Below are 20,437 nucleotides of genomic sequence, written 5' to 3'. Positions count from 1 at the left end.
TTTGCCGATTTCAAAAATTCTTTCACCATTAGAAAGCTACATTCACCCTGAGTAACGTAGGCTATATTTATTGCTAGAAAACATTAGGGATCCTTACTAAAAGTTTAGTAACGTAACTCAAGGTATAAAAAAAATGCTATAAAATATCTTTGGTCGCGTGCGCTGCGGAAACTATTGGTGATAGAACAAAAGTATGTTCTACAATATTGAAGAAAATTTCAATAACTATAAAAAAATTGGCGATACTATATGTCCAACTATTATTGTTATGTCACAATAACCACTTTTTAAAATGTTGTAAAAACGTCCAACCGTGCGAAGCCGGGACGGGCCGTTAGTCATAAATGAATGCACTCAAGCTACCATCTAGACTCACCGTTTGAGCTGGTTCTGTGCATCTTCGAGCCTCCTCTGCAGCTGCTCGGCGCGGAGCTCGGCATCCCTCGCGCTCGCCGTCAGCTTGCGCTCGCCCAGTTCCCGGCGGATCTGCATCTCTGATAGCTCTTCTTGCTTGCCCTGCAATAGTACAATTACTATTAATCGTTCAAAATAAAGCCTTATTCCCCTTATAATAAAACACAGAGAGACACTTTGTACAAGTCGTTTGCTTGGGTAGGTAACTCAGTCCCATCATGTCAAATATTGTAAACAATCTGTTTTTCTTTTTATGCAACTTAGAATGGCATACAAGCTGACGGCCCACCTGATGGAAAGTGGTAACCGTCGCCTATAGACATGAACAGTACCATGTACATAACAGAGTATACTATTTCGCCGATGATACCCCCCATGCGTTGCCATTCCTGAGGGATCAGGTGTTATTCCTCTGTAGCCTGTAAATTCACGCCATATCCCACCCTTCAAACCGAAACACAGCCATGCAAACACAGCTGCTTCACGGTAGAAACACGAATGGGACAGAGGTACCCAAGCAATCGACTTTTGTACAAAGTCTCCCTCTGGTGAATCAAATAATCAATATGAACGAAACAAATAATTCAAATTCAAATTCAAAAATCATTTATTCATGTAGGACATTTTAGCCGCTTATGAACGTCAAATTTTTACATTATAATTTTATTTTTTTCCCTACCGTCCAGTTCGGTATATAGATCCAATTGAGAAGAACTGGCAAGAAACTCAATTGAATTACTTTTTTTTTTTTTTAAAGCCAGTTTATTTACAATGTATATTTATATAGGTGTCTATGTCTAACATTAAATGAAAATTCAGTGCATGAACAACTATTGCCATGCACACTCGTCATTCAAGTAATCGTTTAGTGAGTAATAGGCTTTGCTCAGTAAATATGATTTAACAGATGTTTTGAATTTATTTAAGGGTAATTCCAACATATCCTTTGGTATCTTATTGTAAATTTTGATACCTATTCCCATAAAAGACCTATTAACTTTTTCTAAACGATACTTGGGGACAGCAAGTTTGTCTTTAAATCTAGTATTAATATTATGAATATTGCTGTTTTTTGGAAATAAGTCAAGATTTTTATGAACATATAGGATATTTGAATATATAAATTGAGAAGCAACGGTGAGAATATTTGCCTCTTTGAATTTCTCTCTTAATGAGTCACGACTCTTCATACAGTAGATCGCTCGAACGGCACGTTTTTGTAATATGAATCGTAGAAAGTATAAAATTATTTACTAAAACAAAAATGATAGCTGAAAATGGCCATGCACCTGTGATAAGGCATTTCGTTGGGAAAATAAGTTAAACACAGAATAACCATGCCCTGGTTGGTTGCCGTCCTGACCGGATGCCTCTCAGGTATATAATTTATTAAATTATAACCTTTTATACTAACATAATTTAAAGTAATAATATAATATAATAACATAATTTAATTTATACTAAAAAAAATGTATTTTTTTTATTAAATTAAAAATAGTAAACTATTTCCCAAAATACATGATTAAAAATCAATAGAAATGTATTTGACAACAACAACAAAAAGCGAACATTATATGATCTCGACGTGATTTGAACACGCAACCTCCTGATCTGGAGTCAGGCGCGCTACCATTGCGCCACGAAGTCGATGGGAGAGCGAACGAATTACGCGACCACTTGCTGACCGACTGAAGATAAGATTAATTTTAAACAATGTAGTTAATTGTTTAAAATGAAATTTAAAGATTTCATTATTAATTATTATAATTAACGAATAACAATTATTTTGATAAATTTAGACGAAAATACAAGCAAATTGTTAATTCGTTAAAAAAAATGGATGCACGTGCATCCACTGACTCTTGTTATAGATTGTTTTTGTTCAGGACCATTCCTTATGGCAATCTATAGGAGAATCCTTTGTCCAGCAGTGGACAGATAACGACTGAAATGATGATAATGATACTTGTAGTACGTTTGGTAACTAAAGTTTTAAATTTATAAATGTATTTAAAAATTTTCTGGCGAAACTGTTTGTTTCTTGTAAGTAAATAAATAAATAAATAAAAACAAATGTAAATTTATCTTGTCTTTGAAATTTATCTTTGAATAAAGAACTGTTGAATTTCTTTCGATTCTATTATTTTATATTTTTTTTATGACTCTACCCAACAGTAGAGTTATAAAAATATTGACGATTTAAAAGAACTTGTAAACAGGGCTATTTGAATAAAGTGATTTACTTAATTTACGTATTTTCCTTTTTTTTTCTTTTTGTATATGTATTCTTTTATCTTTTATCTCTTTTTTGTTTATGTCTGTTTATGTCTGTTGTCTGTTTATGTGTTATTTATGTATATATATATATATATATATATATATATATATATATATATATATATATATATATATATATATATATATGTGTGTGTGTGTGTGTGTGTGTGTAAATAATGCAAATAATTTATATTTTATATATAAAATTCTCGTGTCGCGGTGTTTGTTACCAAACTCCTCCGAAACGGCTTTACCGATATTTATGAAATTTTGTGTGCACATCGGGTAGGTCTGAGAATCGGCCAACATCTATTTTTCATACCCCTCAATGATAAGGGTGACCCTCCCCAAAATATTTTTTTTTTTATTTTTTTGACAAATTTTTCCATTTTTATTTTATTATGATTTAGCATTGAAAAATACATACAACTTTAAATTTTCATCGTTTCACGATCAACCCCTGTGTTTTTAATTTTCGCAATAAGTGGTGAAACAACGTTTACGGGGTTAGCTAGTATTTATCTAAATTTCTATTCTAATTCCTTACTAATAAATATGAAAGTGAGTTTGTTTGTTTGCAGCACCTTACTACATGGAATGTAGAAAAATATAGGATACTTTTTCACTCATTTCCACTGGAAACTACTTTGGTTAATTCCAGTGGAATACGTCTCGATGGGCTAATTGACTAGATGCCTTTAAAGGTGAGAATTAAGGCATTTCATCATCCCTGACTGGTGCCCCGCCAGCTTATACCGTTAGCGCAGTAGGGGCTGCCATTCCAGTATCACCCATTACAAAAAACACACGCAGATTGACTACTATTACTACCAGAAAATCTACAACCTTCCATATAGCTATCAATCTCCGACCGCCATTCCGTCCACGCACATTTTACTACACGTGTTTATTATTATTTCTACACAACTCCATTACCTTGAGCGCCTTCCTCAGCTCCTTGATATCGGCCTCCTTGTTCTCCAGCTTGATGGTGAGCGTCTTGGTCTCCTCCAGCTGCTTCTTGACCAGTTGGGCTCGCACCACTACCGGCGGCGTCGGCTGCAAGCACATTCATAATTAAATTCAGTGAAGAACTAGCTTAAGCGTTTAAGATACCTTTATTTCTTTAACTCTTTATTGCACCAGAAATATAAAAATGAACAATGATATATAAAAAAATCAATCGAAACACACTAAATAGATAGATGGATAGATACTCTTTATTGTTTCCTCCAAAAGATTACAATAGTAAACTTATTATAAATACGAACAATTACAAGAAATAATCACAATGAGAAAACAATGGACGGCCTTATCGCTAAAGGCGATCTCTTGCAGGCGACCTTTGGATGGAGAGGAGTAATTATAAACAGTTTGCTCGGAGGCACGAAATTCTGTTCGTTTTTAGATACATATAGAGATATCCAGACATACAATAATGTGTATATATAAATGTATATTTTAAGTTACTAATATATACTTAATTAAATCCACTTAAACGATTCATTCCATTACCTCCTTTTAACCGCGCCAACAATTTTTACGTCAATATAATATTAAGACTCTTTTTCGTTTGCATAATTTAGAAACACTGTGACGTTCGGGTTTTAGTTTATCTTACATCTATCTTTCTGTCTTTACGAATCTTATCTAATGTAAAATATTTAAAAAAAAACGGATCAAATGTTATTGTCGATTGCTGTTCATGAGTTACCTTCTGTCTTTCAACTGCAAGATTAATCAGAATATTTCTGCAAGCAAAGTTAGTGTCTGAATGCAATATATATCCTTAGTCACTACATCCACATATACATATAAATATACAAATACATACATACATATACATAGATATACATACATATATACAAATACACAAATATACCAGAGGGAGACTTTGTACAAAAGTCGTTTGCATGGGCACCTCTGGCCTATTCGTGTTTCTACCGTGAAGCAGTTGTGTTTGCATGGCTGTGTTTCGGTTTGAAGGGTGGGATATAGCAGTGAATTTACTGGGTACAGAGAATAAGCTGAACAGAAAAACTAACCAATGAGGAAGTCTTGAAAAGAGAGTTAAAATAATAGAGAATATAAGAGGCAAAATGCTGGGCCACCTTATACGACATGACGATTTTTTAAGAGCATTGTAGAAGTAAAAATAGAGGGCAAAAGAGGAAGAGGAAGATCGAGAAATAACTACATGGGACAGATAAAAGAAACACTAGGTGTCATGTAGTATGGGGAAGTCAAGGATATGGCCTGGGACAGAACTGGCTGGAGGAAGATGCATGAATTAGTTTCACCGACAAAAGGAAACTCTTAAATGAAAAGAGAGAGAGAAGGATAACACTTGAATGCTCAGGGATGGCAACGCATGGGCGGTATCACATATCATATAACAGACGATCCGTTACCTTGTCCGTGGCGACGTTGGTGAGGGACATCATGTCGTACTCCTTGTCCTGGACGAAGTTCGCCAGCTTGGTGACCTCGGCGGACACCTGCGCCAGCGAGTGCTTGATCGTGCGCACTGGCCCGTGGTCGTCCTGCGGTACATAATTTTAGTTAGCAACTTCATGCTGTATTTTATACACACACACATATATATATATATATATATATATATATATATATATATATATATATATATATATATATATATATATATATATATATATATACGAGGTTTGTCCGGAAAGTACGTATAAAAGTTTTTTAAAAATTTTATTTTAAAATTATTCAGGTAAATCAATTTTATCCCCTTCAAAGTACTCCCCCTGTGACATAATGCACTTGTGCCAACGCCGTTTCCACTGTGAGAAGGCTCCTTGAAAGTCCTCTGGTTGTAGGTTTCTCAGCTGCCCCGTCGTAGCTTTTTTTATCTCATTTATGTCCCCCAAATGCCGCCCCCGAAGTACCAATTTGGTTTTTGGGAACAAGAAGAAGTCACACGGGGCCAAATCCGGCGAATAGGGGGGGGTGTTCGGTCACCGTAATGGAATTTTTACTCAAAAACTCACGGAACGATCTTGGCGCAAATTTTTTTCATTTGAAGTTCGTTTCTTAGAATTTCGTGGACCACGGTTTTGCCCAAATTAAGCTCTTCAGCCACCTGTCTGACCGTTAAACGACGGTCCCCATTAACACAAGTTCGAATTCTTTCCACGTTTTCGTCGGAATGTGAAGTGGAAGGACGTCCTGAACGTGGGTCATCTTGAACGCTTTCTCGGCCCTCTCTGAATCTTTTTAGCCACTTGTGGACGGTTGGTTCCTTCACAGCATCATCCCCATAAACTGTTCTGAGATCGGCAAAAATTTCACGGCCATTCTTGCCGAGTTTCGAGAGAAACTTGATTACGACGCGCTGCTCTTCAACGGAAGCGGGCTCCATGCCGACGGGGTTTCGTTAAGAGGTAACTTCACAGATGGCGTGACAAGCCAGTTCGCACCGCACGGCGGTCAGACCAGAACTGAAGCATTGTTAGGGACATAAGGAAGGGGTCCTGCGCTTACCTGGCCTCCCCACTCCTCTTTCTCGCATTCCAGAACACTTTTATACGAACTTTCCGGACAGACCTCGTATATATATATATATATAAAATAGAAATTATAAAGGAATTACTCGTAACTATTTATCACGCAAAATTGTATTAAAAAGTTGAGCCGCTTTTCTCGATGCATTTGTATGGAGACTATCTATATAATGTAAGGAGTTACTTAGTATGTAGGTTTTTTATAAATTTTCGAACATACCCTAATATCACTATATTCTAATTTCAAAATTGTAAAGTACAAGCATATTTGGTGCAATGCATTCTAATTTCAAAATTTAATTGCCAGCACATCAGCTACCCTTTCCTTCTAATTTTAAAGTTTTAATGCCGGCATATCTGATACAAATGTCCTAATCTTCTAATTTCAAATATATCCTAGCTCATCCCATTATATTCTATACTAGTAATTTGGTCCGATTTCGTATGGTTAGATAAAATTTTCGAATATAGTCTATGATACTCGTTGATAGTTTTCTATAAATAAAGGAATTTTTAAAATCCGCTGAGTAGTTTTTAAGTTTATCCATTACAACAAACAATCAAATGTTTCTTTTTTACAATATTATAATAAACAGAAATAAAAATGTAGATGACAATATATTTTTATAAATATTTCAGCATGACTAGTACCTAGTAGTAGTAGCATTCTAATTTCAAAATTTTGTTGTCACTATACGTAATGTTGTAAATTTAAAATTCGTCCAAATTGGACAGGTAAAGAGCATAGTCCATACAGTTTAGTTGCAAGTTACTTATTTCCAAGCAAGTTACTTATTTCCAATATACCTAACATCGTTATATTCCAATTTCAAAATTGATTTGCCCTCACACTTGGTATCATCGTTTTCTAATTTCAAATTTTAATTATCAGCACACGTAGTACAATGGCATTCTAATTTCAAAATAAACCCATCAAATGTCGCAACATTCTAAATTGGAAACATGACTGGCAGCACGGCCGGTGCAGTGTGCGACGCACCTGGTGGTAGAGCTTGTCGACGGCGGCGGCCCACAGCTGCAGCAGCGCGGCGTGCGCGAGCGGCGCGGGCTCGCCGCGCTCGCCGGCGGTGGCGGCGCACGCGCACGCCGCGCGCGCCGCCAGCCACGCCGCGCGCGCGCCGCGCCACAGCGACCGCGCGCACTCGCCGCGCAGCCGCTCCACCACCTGCCGCCGCCAACCGACCGCCATTACTACACTACACTACACTACACTCACTACTAGTTTAGGCCGGCAGCACACCTGCAATGCCGCTGGTGTTGTGGGTGATCATGGGCGGCGGTAGTCACTTACAATCGGGTGAGACGCATGGTTGTTTGCCCCGTGTTGTAAAAAATAAAAATAAAAAACTATACCCGCCCACGCCCCCTCTCAACACACACCTCACAATACAATCACTATTTTGGCACGCTAAACGTAACTACACACGCACACATTGTTACAAGTACGGACAATAGGGGTGGGAGGAATTGTTAGTAATTGACACTAAGAATATCTAACCAGGTCGATTGGGGGAAAATTACCATGCCATTTGCACTTATTAAAAAAAAGTACAGACAAAAACTGTTTCCATAATTGTGACGAACACGAATCGTGGTGTTTTTGTACGAAGCGTCTGGAGTGTGATACCACATACTTATTTACTTATATACCCTGTACCCTATAATTTCACCCTCTAACTCCTAAACACTAGAGGTGGATAATATACAGTAATATCTATATATTTTAATTACAATATCTATATACTATAGGAAGGAGGGGGAGAGGGAGACCGAGACATAGTTACATCAGGCAGATGGTGTCATGTCGAATCAAGAGGTGAAGAGACTCGCTGAAAATCGTAGTGAGTGGCAAGAGCGCCACCGACAAGAGCGCAGCTCTTAAATAGGATAGATAGATACATAGATATCTTTTATCTTTAGAATATCTTTATTTCCTTTAACAAAATTAGCCTATGGAACAATATAGCTATGACTCCACACTAGGCAAAGCCTGTCTCGTGGAAGTCAAGGCAAGAAATTTAGATAGATCTATATACTAGCCCAACAACAAATATGTTAAATTTTTGTTTGCCAATATTTAACGTCGAAATGGAGAACCCTGTCGAAATTAATATAGATTTATTTTATACAACTTAGAATGGCAAACAAGCTGACGGTCCACCTGATGGAAAGTGGTAACCGTCGCCTATAGACTTGAGCAGTACCACAGACATGACAGAATATATTATTTTGCCCATGATGCCCCCATTCATTGCCATTCCTGAGGACTCAGGTGTTATTCCACTGTACCCTGTAAATTCACTGCCATATCCTACCCCTCAAACCGAAACACAGCCATGCAAACACAACTGCTTCACGGTAGGAACACGAATGTGACAGAGGTGTCCAAACAAATGACTTTTGTACAAAGTCTCCCTCCCAAGATATCGGAATAGGTATCAATGTCCAGAATGAAAGTATGCCCGGAAGCTATTACGCATACACCTGGTAACAAACATCCATCTGTCCTTCCAAACTTTAGTACAGTGGTACCTCGACACATGAGTTTAATTCGTTCCATAACCTTGTTTGTATGTCAAATTGCTCGTATCTCAAAGCAATTTTCCTCGTTCAAATAAATGGAAACGTTGGAGGGAAAGGGATTGTTAGTAATGGAGCCTAAAAATCCCATTGCTAGCAATATACCCAACCAGGTCGACCTCCTCGCGGTTCCCCCTGGAAACTATCATGGTTAATTCCTGTTGGATTCATCATAATGGGCTAACCGGCCTGTTTTCATTCTCATCTATCACCCTTCACTGGTGCTCCGCCAGCGTATCCCGTTATCACAGGCGGGGTTACCATACCATTTACATCCACCAAAAAAAAAATTAATTTAAATGCCATTAATTCGTACTCCCATAAAACCACCTGAGTTGTTTTTGTTAAGTGTTAGTCTGAGGTGGGAGAAACCGTTAGACACCAACATCCACCCCGCATGCGGGGGTCGTGTGCAGCGGTGCAGTGTACGATTGCTTGTATCTCAAATCTTGATCTAATCTTAAAGCAGAATATCGCTCGTTCGGCGGCTTGTATCTCAAAACATTCGTATATTAGGGCACTCGTATATCGAGATACCACTGTATTTCTAATTTTAATAAGATTATAATAAGAAAGACACCCTAGAATCCCTTGTAACACCAGAGGGCGCCACTTTAACACAGCATATGATGTATAATACCTGCGGGTCGAGAGGCACAGCGTCTAGCCTGACCCCGGGCGGCAGTCGTCGGCGGATACTCTTCAGCTGCTGCTGCAGCGCAGCGCTGGAGGTGCAGATGGACTCGTGCAGTTGGCCCAGCTCCAGCTGGCGTTCTGAAGGCTGGAAACAGCAATAGTTTTGTTTAACACTTTATTTATTTACACATTTCGTCACAACGACGACTGTAACACAAAATAACTGGGGGGAAAGGGATTGTTAGTAATGGGGACTAAGAATCCCATTGCTAGCAATATACCCAACCAGGTCGACCTCCTCGCGATGCTCCCTGGAAACTATCATGGTTAATTCCTGATGAATTCATCATGATGGGCTAACTGGCCTGTTTTCATTCTCATCTATCATCCCTCACTGGTGCTCCGCCAGCGTATCCCGTTAGCGCAAGCGGGGTTACCATACCATATTCACCACTTAAAAAAAAACACGAAATAACCATTCTCCGTTTCATTGCCATCCTGACCAGATGTCTATGTAAATTTATTTATTATATTTAAGGAATTAATTATATTTAAGGAAGTTTCCACCTGTATTAACTTAACTATACATGACAACAATAAGCTAACAAGAAGCTACTGCAAACAATGAGCCCCCTGCCGAGGTTTTCTCATGAGACTACAGCATGGGGTTTACCAGAGGGAGACTTTGTACAAAAGTCGATTGCTTGCGTACCTCTGTCCCATTGGTGTTTCAACCGTGAAGCAGTTGTGTTTGCATGGCTGTGTTTCGGTTTGAAGGGTGGGATATGGCGTGAATTTACTGGGTACAGTGGAATAACACCTGAGTCCTCAGGAATGGCAACGCATGGGGGATATCATGAGCGAAACAGTATACTCTGTTATGTCCACGGTACTGCTCATGTTTATAGACGACGGTTACCACTTTCCATCAGGTGGGCCGTCAGCTTGTTTGCCATTCTAAGTCGTATAAAAAAAAACTTATATTTAATAAAAAAAAAAGGCTTAGAATAAAGCGTGAGAGCAAACCTGCAGGATATAAGTGAGCGCGGTGGCATCGGCGTGCAATGCACGCGCCAGCGCGTCCAGCGCGCACGTGGCGTGCAGCAGCGCCTCACGTGACACGCCCGCAGCCGCGCCCGCTGTCCCAGCTGTCCCCGCCGTCCCCGCCGCACCCGACAGGCCCAGGGCCGACCACATCGCACACAGGTATGTCCAGCACCGCTCCATGCCTGCACATGTATAAACATGTATGATAATGTATGAAATGGATACTTTGTATGGAACTATTAACGCTGTTATAAAGATGTTAGCTTTACGAAGGTTATATAAACCCGAAATGTTCTCTTTCTTAATTATATATATATATATATATATATATATATATATATATATATATATATATAATTATCATTTGAAGGCTACTATATCAATTGAACATAATTTAAAAAAAAAAAACATCTGAGACACCATCTATAGTGAAGCACTATAGGAAAGTGTATAATTTTTTTTTTATACAACTTAGAATGGCAAACAAGCTGACGGCCCACCTGATGGAAAGTGGTAACCGTCGCCTATACACATGAGCAGTACCGTGGACATAACAGAGTATACTGTTTCGCCCATAATACCCCCCATGGGTTGCCATTCCTGAGGACTCAGGTGTTATTCCTCTGTACCCAGTAAATTCACGCCATATCCCACCCTTCAAACCGAAACACAGCCATGCAAACACAACTGCTTCACGGTTGAAACACGAATGAGACAGAAGTATCCAAGCAAACGACTTATGTACAAAGTCTCCTTCTGGTAAAATGTATATGTATTATTGTATACAGATATGTGTTTATTTTTATTTTAATTGTATGAGTTACTTATATATGTATGTCCACATATTTCATATTTTTTTAATAGAAATATCTATAATGTTTCCTTCTATTATTGTACGCACACTGCCCGCTGGTAATTAATGCTCCTCTCCACTCAGGGTTTGCTGGAAGAGAGCTCTTACAGAGTTAAGCTCGCCTGTTGTACATCTTTATTTTATATATATAATATGTTGTATTTTTTTGTGTACAATAAAAAATAAATAAATAAATAAATAAATAAATAAAAATTATAAATAATGAGATAAAAGAAGCTAGTAACAATATCCATATTGGCTAGTGAGGGGTATAGTGGAAGCTGAGGTAAAAGTAGCTAGTCAATACTACTAACTGTCCGGGTTGCAGTTCTCGTCGAGTTTGTAACACTTGCAGGTACTTACATGATACGTAAAGCGTTCGCTTCTCCTATAGCGCATCCGGTACAGCGCTAATGTCATTCTTTTTATTTTTCATGAATCACAGAACAAGAAATGTTTTCTCTTAATATCTTTTTTATTCATGCATCTATCACCTGAATAAAATCACTTAAATAGTTCTAATTTAACAACACATAACACATTAACCGATATATATAGATATATTATAATAAATTTAAAAAAGAACTACATAAATGGCTAGTAAATAAATGTTACTATAGTGTCCAGGAATATTTACAAAATATAAAATATTGATACATTATAAAATATTGACATTTCTGTATTGCAATTCTTATTATATCTGTACAATTAACGTTTAAACATTTGACATGTTATTATATTATTACATATTAAAAAATTATCTTGCCATAACTTATGTAATGACTATTGCACGTCAGTAATGACGAAATATGTGAAACCATTATAAAACTTTTTCGATATTGCAATATTTTACCTGTACATCTACAATTTAAATACACATTTCTTAAGGAAAACTTTTTTAACAAAAAATATTGGAACGAAATTAATCATGCTGTATATACGAGGGCGGTCGCACGGAAGCAACTTTGTACCAATAGCGCTCGCGTAAATAACTGTTATGGTGAGCGTACGGCTGACTACCTGGTTCCTCGATTTATTAATGAACTACCCACCGATGTACGAGATAATATTACTATTAGCAACATCAAGTGTAAATTAAAACGATACTTCTTGTATGGTTTTAATACAATTGTTATCGTCATTTAAAAAAACAGTCGAGAAATTGACTAATTTCTCCCCACTACAACATCCGCCACGCCGTAAGCGGGAAGCAAATATTAGACAACGAAAAAAAAGGCGGTTCAGTCGCTCGACAGAAACGGAAGGGAACACATCGGTCCCTGTGTAGTTTTACTAAGTATAGAATATTCAATTTCATTTATAATTAGAAAGTACCGTTATGATTTATTAAACTTAAAATTCATTAGTTATGTTACTGATTAGATGTGATTTATAGAATTGAAACTTACTAACTAGGTTATTCAAAAATATTAATGTTATAATTGCCTAATTAGAATTACAATGGTCTAAATTTATTATTGTCCTAATTTATATACATAATTATCGATTATAGTGTTGTTAAAAATTGCCAAGAGGGTATTCAGAATATTATGGCTTACTATGTGATATGTTAAAATAAATGTATTAATCCTAAAATTGTTTTTATCAGAAGTGGGATAAAACGACGCTCACAAAATGCCTCGGTCCCGAAAGAGAACATCACGACGACGTGATACCTCCACGAGTTCAAGTCAGTCATCGTCATCTTCTTCTTCGCGTGAAAGGCGGCGAAGAAAAAGTAAGCGTCGGCGTAATGGGGGATCACCAACCGTAAGTCAAAATGTAATATTATCATCGGTGATTCCTCAGTTTGACCCCTTAGTTGACGATATCGATATGTGGATAAACGTGGTAGAATCAAATGCAAATGCCTTCGGTTGGTCTGATCAAATAATCAAGTACCAAGCGTTACAAAAACTGAATGGTACTGCCAAAATGTGGTTAGATTCATTTCAAAAAAATAAAACGATATGGACTTCTTGGAAATGGCGGCAGTGGCGTGATACGTTGTCCGATACATTTCAAATTAAACGTAATATGTTCAATGCATTAAAACAATTAGTAGATGCAAAACCGTTACCTGGTCAATCCTTATACGAGTTTTACTTCGAACAGAAAAGCAAAATAGATCGTTTACATTTAGGATTCAGGGAACAAGATATCGTGTCAATAATAGTGGGTACAATAGGTGACACAAGCATTAAAACGGTTGCAGAATCAGGTAATTTTAAACACTGTGATGATTTAGCATCGTTCTTGCACGGTAAAAATTATTCTTTAATGGAAAAACCGTTAATTCAAAAAGGTTTTTTGACAAATAAACAGAATAATAGTCGAAGGGTTCAAGAACATTATAACGTAAATAAAAAAACCGATAATGATAAAGTCGACTTAAGTTCCAATGGGAACACTTTAGACAAAAAAATTACGTGCTATCGATGCGGCAAAGAAGGTCATGTAAGAAGGAATTGTAATGCTAATGTTCGTTGTACATTTTGTAATAAACAAGGTCACGTTGAAGAGGTATGTTTTCTAAAAAAAAAAGTAAAGGGAGAAGAAGGAGAAAATAATCTTGAAGTTAAAGTTGTCGTGGAATCGGGAACTAAACAAAAGTTTTATAAAAAAGTAATCATGAATAATGTGGCTTGTGAAGCATTTTTTGATATGGGAAGTGATTGCTCACTAATTACAAAACATTTATTAAAAAAATTAGATACCACACCTTTTCGGTTAAATTCAGCGATTAATCTAGTAGGATTTACTACAAATTCGTCGGTTCAAGTAACTGAAGCGGTAGCTCTAAATATCCAAGTTGATACAGTTGAATTATTCATAACTTTGTACGTTATCGATAGTATGAGTAGTTGTGATATTCTTATCGGACGAAACTTTACGGAAGATACTAGTATAATGTATTCTAGAGTTAATGATACATTAACATTTCAACCAGTAACAGAATTAAATATCTTAAAAATAGATGAATATAAATTAAATAACGTGCCTCTTCAACATGAACCTACAATTCGTAAGGTTTTATCAAAATATCCTAACTGCTTTTCTCGAGACTTATCGAATCTTGGTAAAACCGCACGCATCGAATTAGATATTGAGTTAAACTCTTGCAAACCAATTTGCCGTAGACCTTATAGAATGTCGGAATCTGAAAGAAAAATAATGCGAGAAATGACGGATGAGTTATTAAAAAATGGTATCATTCGTAATAGTAATTCGGCATACGCCAGCCCGGCTCTCCTTGTTAACAAATCCTCAGGATCTAAACGGTTATGTGTAGATTATAGGGAACTGAACAAAATTACTATTAAAGAAAAATATCCAATGCCATTAATAGAAGACCTCATTGACAGACTACATGGGTGTAAATATTTTACACTATTAGATTTAAAAAGCGGATATTATCAAATTACCATTAAGCCAGAGTCTATACATAAAACTGCGTTTATTACACCTGATGGACATTTTGAATTTATAAGAATGCCGTTCGGTTTAAGTAATGGACCAGCTGTTTTCCAAAGATTAATGGATACAATTCTAGGAAATCTACGTTTTGGTAAAGTAATCTGCTATATGGATGATTTACTGATAGCTACAGAGACTTTAGAGGAAAACATAGCATGTTTGAAACAAGTATTAGAACTTTTTCAGTTAAACGGACTTACCATAAATTTAGATAAATGTACCTTTTTGAAAACCGTAGTCTCTTTTTTAGGATACGAAGTCTCTAAGGATGGTGTCCGTCCTAGCTCACAAAAAATTAAAGCTGTCAAAGAGTACCCAACCCCAACCACAATCCATCAATTGAGACAATTTTTGGGTTTAATAAATTATTTTAGAAAATTTATAAAGGACTGTGCACTTTTATGTAAACCCTTAACAAATCTACTGAAAAAGGATGTAGTCTGGCAATGGGGTCCTGAGCAAGATAAAGCTGTAAATAATTTAAAAAATAGGTTAATAGAAAATGCGGTATTAACAATTTTTGATCCTAATTTACCCATTACCCTATATACAGATGCCAGCCGGGACGGCATAGGGTGTATACTTATGCAAACAACACAAAATTTAGAAAAACCAGTTTATTTTTACAGTAGACAAACGACTAATGAGGAGAAACAGTATCATTCTTTTGAGCTCGAATTACTGGCTATCGTGGTAGGACTTCAAAAATTCCGTCATTATCTGCTAGGTAATAGTTTCAAAATTATTACGGATTGTAATGCTGTACGATATGCTCTAACAAAAAAAGAAATAATTCCACGCATTAGTAGATGGGTACTGCAGACTCAAGAATTTTCATAGGATATTGTACACAGAGCGGGTACCCAAATGAAACATGTAGACGCTTTAAGTCGCAACCCTGTAGAGATGAGTATTCAATATAACCATGTTGAAGTTATGTCTATAAATGAAAGCGATTGGCTATTAAGTGTGCAATTACAGGACCCAAATATTTGCAACATTAGGAATATTTTGATGTCAGGGGATGCCGATGCGAATAAACAAATATTCCGTGAATATGAAATTCTAGGTAACAAAGTATACCGTAGAACCGAATACGGCAGACGTTGGTTGGTACCCAAACTGTGTATATGGCAAATAATTCGAGCCAATCATGACGATGTAGGTCATTTTGCTGTTGATAAAACTGTAGATCGAATCCGTTCAAAATATTGGTTCCCACGACTGAAGAAAACGGTTTCCAAGTACATAAAAAACTGCTTGAACTGTATTTATTATAAAAGTGAACATGGAAAAAAACCAGGTCTCTTATATCCAATTCCTAAATATGCAAGACCTTTCCATACACTACATTTGGACCATTTGGGACCTTTTGTCAAGTCTACTAAACAAAATAGCTATTTGTTAGTAGCGGTTGATTCGTTTACAAAATTCGTATTTATATCGGCGGTTAAAAATACCAAAAGTAAGGTAGTGATAAATGAATTAAATAAAATATTCAAAATATTTGGCAACCCTAAACGGTTAATATGTGATGCAGGTAGTGCTTATACATCAAAAATATTCACAAGATATTGTCAAGAACGAAATATTAGACGACACATCATCGCCACTGCTATGCCACGCTCAAACGGACAAGTAGAGCGATATAATCGAACCATATTAGAAGCATTACGTAGCATGGGAGCAGACATAGACAACAACAAATGGGATCAACATACAACCAATATTCAACAAGGAATTAACAGTACGATTAACAAAACTTCTGCTGCCATCCCAAGCGAAGTTTTTTTTGGTTACAGAATTCGCATGAATAGTGATAAAATTGCTGATGAACACGAGGAAAATGTGATTGACGTTACGGCATTAAGGGAAAAAGTGGACGAAAATATTAAACGAGATGCTGAAAGGCAAAAAAATTCATTTGATTCAAAACGAAAAGAGGCACCTGGTTATAATGTAGGTGATTTGGTAGTGGTTAGAATTCCAAGTTCTGTAAATGACGGACAAAGCACTAAACTAATGCCATTATTTAAGGGTCCATTTCAGGTCACTGAAGTTCTAGGTAAGGACAGGTATAAAATATCTGATATGAGGGGATCCGAAAGAAGCTCAAAGGTTTACAATGGAACTACTTGTGCAGAAAACATGAAATCATGGATCCGGATAGAAAATCATAGCGAGATGTAAGCCGGATGTTATCTCATTATTAAAGGTAATAGCTACTCATAATAGGTGCATGATTTAAGTGTTAACTGTATAAAATTTTTATTTTGTTTGATTGCGTGCTACTAACTCATAATTGACCGTAACTTATTATGAGACAAGTAACCAGAACGTTACTTAAGTAAAATTTGCGGACAATTATTGAGTGAAGTAGCTGGGATGCCAGATATTATGACTTGAGATTGTTGTCGAAGATGTAACGGGTAACCAGAACGTTATCTAGCTTAAACACTTCACAGACAGTCGAAAGCTCGTAGTATTGACACTGTAAATTTGTTTAGGATTAGACATAGAATAGTAGAATAATCGTATATTGATATTTTTATTTATGAATATATTTCTAATATACAGCTCGCACGTTCGAGGACGAACGCGTCGCAGGACGGCCGGATGTTATCGTCATTTAAAAAAACAGTCGAGAAATTGACTAATTTCTCCCCACTACAACATCCGCCACGCCGTAAGCGGGAAGCAAATATTAGACAACGAAAAAAAAGGCGGTTCAGTCGCTCGACAGAAACGGAAGGGAACACATCGGTCCCTGTGTAGTTTTACTAAGTATAGAATATTCAATTTCATTTATAATTAGAAAGTACCGTTATGATTTATTAAACTTAAAATTCATTAGTTATGTTACTGATTAGATGTGATTTATAGAATTGAAACTTACTAACTAGGTTATTCAAAAATATTAATGTTATAATTGCCTAATTAGAATTACAATGGTCTAAATTTATTATTGTCCTAATTTATATACATAATTATCGATTATAGTGTTGTTAAAAATTGCCAAGAGGGTATTCAGAATATTATGGCTTACTATGTGATATGTTAAAATAAATGTATTAATCCTAAAATTGTTTTTACAATCTAAATAATTTTAATGTATTTAGTATTAATATAAACCTACGTGGTTTCTAAATGCTAATGGAACATAAATTCTGTAACTTGTATTTTTATTGATAATAAAATAAAAAAAAAATAAAAAAAACTACCATATGACCTTATTGTACCACATTTTGCAATAAAATCCATTCATTCATTCATTCATAGAGACTAGTAAAAGGTGGGAAAAGTAGCTAGTAACAATATCCATATCGGCTAGTGAGGGGTATAGTGGAAGCTGAGGTAAAAGTAGCCAGTCGTCGCTACTGACCGTCCAGGTTGCAGTTCTCGTCGAGCTCGTTGCCCTTGAGCAGGTGTGTTGCAGCGTCCAGCGCCCGCTCCTGCTGCAGCGCGTCCGGCAGCGCGCTGGCGGCGCGCAGCAGCACCTCGGCCGCACACCTGTCCAGCGCCGCGCTCCACATTGACACGATGCACTGCCACCAACATTATCGTCATCGTACCACCCTCTAACTGTCCACTGCTGAACATAACCCTCCCCCTTGGGGGGTTATACCAGTAGTTGCCGCTTGGCAGGCGAATTGGCAACCGCAGAGATGTTTTAAGAGGGACGCTGCTGCTCATACCTCGCTGTCCCTTATTCATCATCATACCAGCCATTATTGGTCCACTGCTGGATACAGGCCTCCTCCATAGAGTGTCATAAAGTACCAAATCATGCTAGGCAGGCGGGTTGGTAACCGCAGTTAGGATTTTAGTGATATTTTAAAAGGAACACAGCCCTTCAACTATTAAGTTCCCTTAGTCGCCTCTTACGACACCCACTGGCAAGTAAGGGGTGGCTCATTCTATACCGGGACCACACGGCAAGTCCCAATAGCAAGATAGAATCATAAAAAAAATTATACTATTTAAAAAATATTTATAATAATGTTTATTTGAATAAAAAATATTAATCTAATAGCGCTTACCATCAGGCGGGCCGTATGCCTATCACATCCATTACCTGTATCATGTGCAGCTGATACTCGAGCTGACAGCGGAAGCTGTACTGGACCGCTGTGTGTGTCTTTGTCACCGCCTCGCGATCCCACACGTTCACCGCTGGGAATCTGTAATGCACAAACGGATATTAATGTAAAAATTCTTGCCTTATATTTCCTTTTATTCATAATAGGGTGGATAGAAATATTTTAATGGATGATAATGGAATGGCAACCCTGCCTGTGGCCTGGCGGGGAACCAGAAAGGGATGATAGGTGAGAATAGAAAGATCAGTCAGTAAATCACCGTAAAGTAAAGAATACGCCTGGAATTCAGCACGACGGTTTCCAGGGGTGACCTAATATTGCTACCGATGGAACTGGCAGTCCGCAGTTTTACACAATCTCTTCGTTCCCAACACTAGGTGTTATATCGTATAGGACAGTCAAAGGTATGGCCTGGAATAGAGCTGGCTGGAAGATGAATTAGTTGCACCGATAAGGGGATTCTCTTAAATGAGAAGAAGATTATTGAATTGGATTCGAAAGCCAATACTGAATACCCTGAAAAATTCAGTACTGTCCCCCAGATATGACTGATTATTTATTTATTTATTTATAGCAAGGCAACAGATTACAAATTAATACATTAATAAAATAAATATTACATGAAACAGCATCAAATTTGCACTCCGACAACTGCTCTGCATTACATTCGATATTATAATACATTAAAAGAATGACGCCTATAAATTTAAATTAACAAATTGGCAGCCTTAATGTAACATTGCAAGGATCGTTGGAAGATATCAAGCTTCTTACTATCCCTATAATATACTTAATATAACTCACCTCTCCCGGATTTGTCCCAGTATGATGTCCGCTTTGGTGTTCAACCGCTGCAGCAGCAGGATCAGGAGTATGGCGTCGTGGTCGCCTGCGGAATGAATTGTACATTAATTAAAATAAAACCCGACATAGAATGGGCCGCCCCTTCCTTTCCCGTGGATGTCGTAAGCGACTACGGGAATTAATGGTCAGGGAGTGGGCAGCAGCATCCCTCTTAAAACATTATTAGTGCTTAACTGCGGTTGTTGACCCGCCTGCCAAGCGTGGCAACTACTCCCAATAAGGCCTAATATGTAATAGGATGCTATGTTTTCGATATCACCTGCATAGAAAACTGTTATACCAATTTTTTTTAATGGCAATATATTTTTGTTTGCAATATTTACTTTTTTTATCATATTTCATACCATGGTAGCTGTTAACTGTCCACTGCTGAACATAAACCTGCCCCATAAGGGGGCTTCTGCCAGTAATTGCCATGCATGGCAGGTGGGTTGCGTACAGTTAAAATTTGGTAATGTTTTAAGAGAGACGCTCCTATCCCTCCCTCGACCATTAAATCCCATTAATCACCTCTTACGACACCCACGGTGAAGAAAGGAAATTTAAATTGGCGACATATGAATAAAAATTATTATAAAGATGAAAAAAAAAAATGTAAAATATAAACAAAGTGAGATATCAATAAATTTAATTAAAGT

The 20,437-nt window shown here is 37.1% G+C and overlaps 1 protein-coding gene and 1 non-coding gene across 15 annotated transcripts in view; both read right to left on the bottom strand.

The window, feature by feature from the left end:
• Positions 1–20,437, bottom strand: part of LOC113510108 (dynactin subunit 1) — a 70,728-nt gene that overhangs the window by 22,691 nt on the left and 27,600 nt on the right. For all 14 annotated transcript variants that reach the window (XM_052899430.1, XM_052899460.1, XM_052899422.1 and 11 more), the window contains 9 exons: positions 19,740–19,824; positions 18,911–19,016; positions 18,218–18,380; positions 10,485–10,687; positions 9,463–9,603; positions 7,222–7,407; positions 5,103–5,234; positions 3,628–3,750; positions 377–516 (listed from right to left, as the gene is read on the bottom strand). In XM_052899430.1, the coding sequence (XP_052755390.1) occupies positions 377–516; positions 3,628–3,750; positions 5,103–5,234; positions 7,222–7,407; positions 9,463–9,603; positions 10,485–10,687; positions 18,218–18,380; positions 18,911–19,016; positions 19,740–19,824 (1,279 nt within the window). The remainder of the gene's footprint in view (positions 1–376; positions 517–3,627; positions 3,751–5,102; positions 5,235–7,221; positions 7,408–9,462; positions 9,604–10,484; positions 10,688–18,217; positions 18,381–18,910; positions 19,017–19,739; positions 19,825–20,437) is intronic.
• Positions 1,990–2,061, bottom strand: Trnaw-cca (transfer RNA tryptophan (anticodon CCA)). The gene has a single exon. It is a non-coding gene; the product is annotated as a tRNA-Trp (tRNA).

This window comes from Galleria mellonella, unplaced genomic scaffold (genome assembly GCF_026898425.1).
Source record: "Galleria mellonella isolate WM207_F2 unplaced genomic scaffold, CSIRO_AGI_GalMel_v1 utg121, whole genome shotgun sequence".
In the NCBI taxonomy this organism is placed as follows: Eukaryota; Metazoa; Arthropoda; class Insecta; order Lepidoptera; family Pyralidae; genus Galleria; species Galleria mellonella.
The sequence above is the reverse complement of the archived record's forward strand: the minus strand, read 5'-3'. Positions and strand labels throughout refer to the sequence as shown.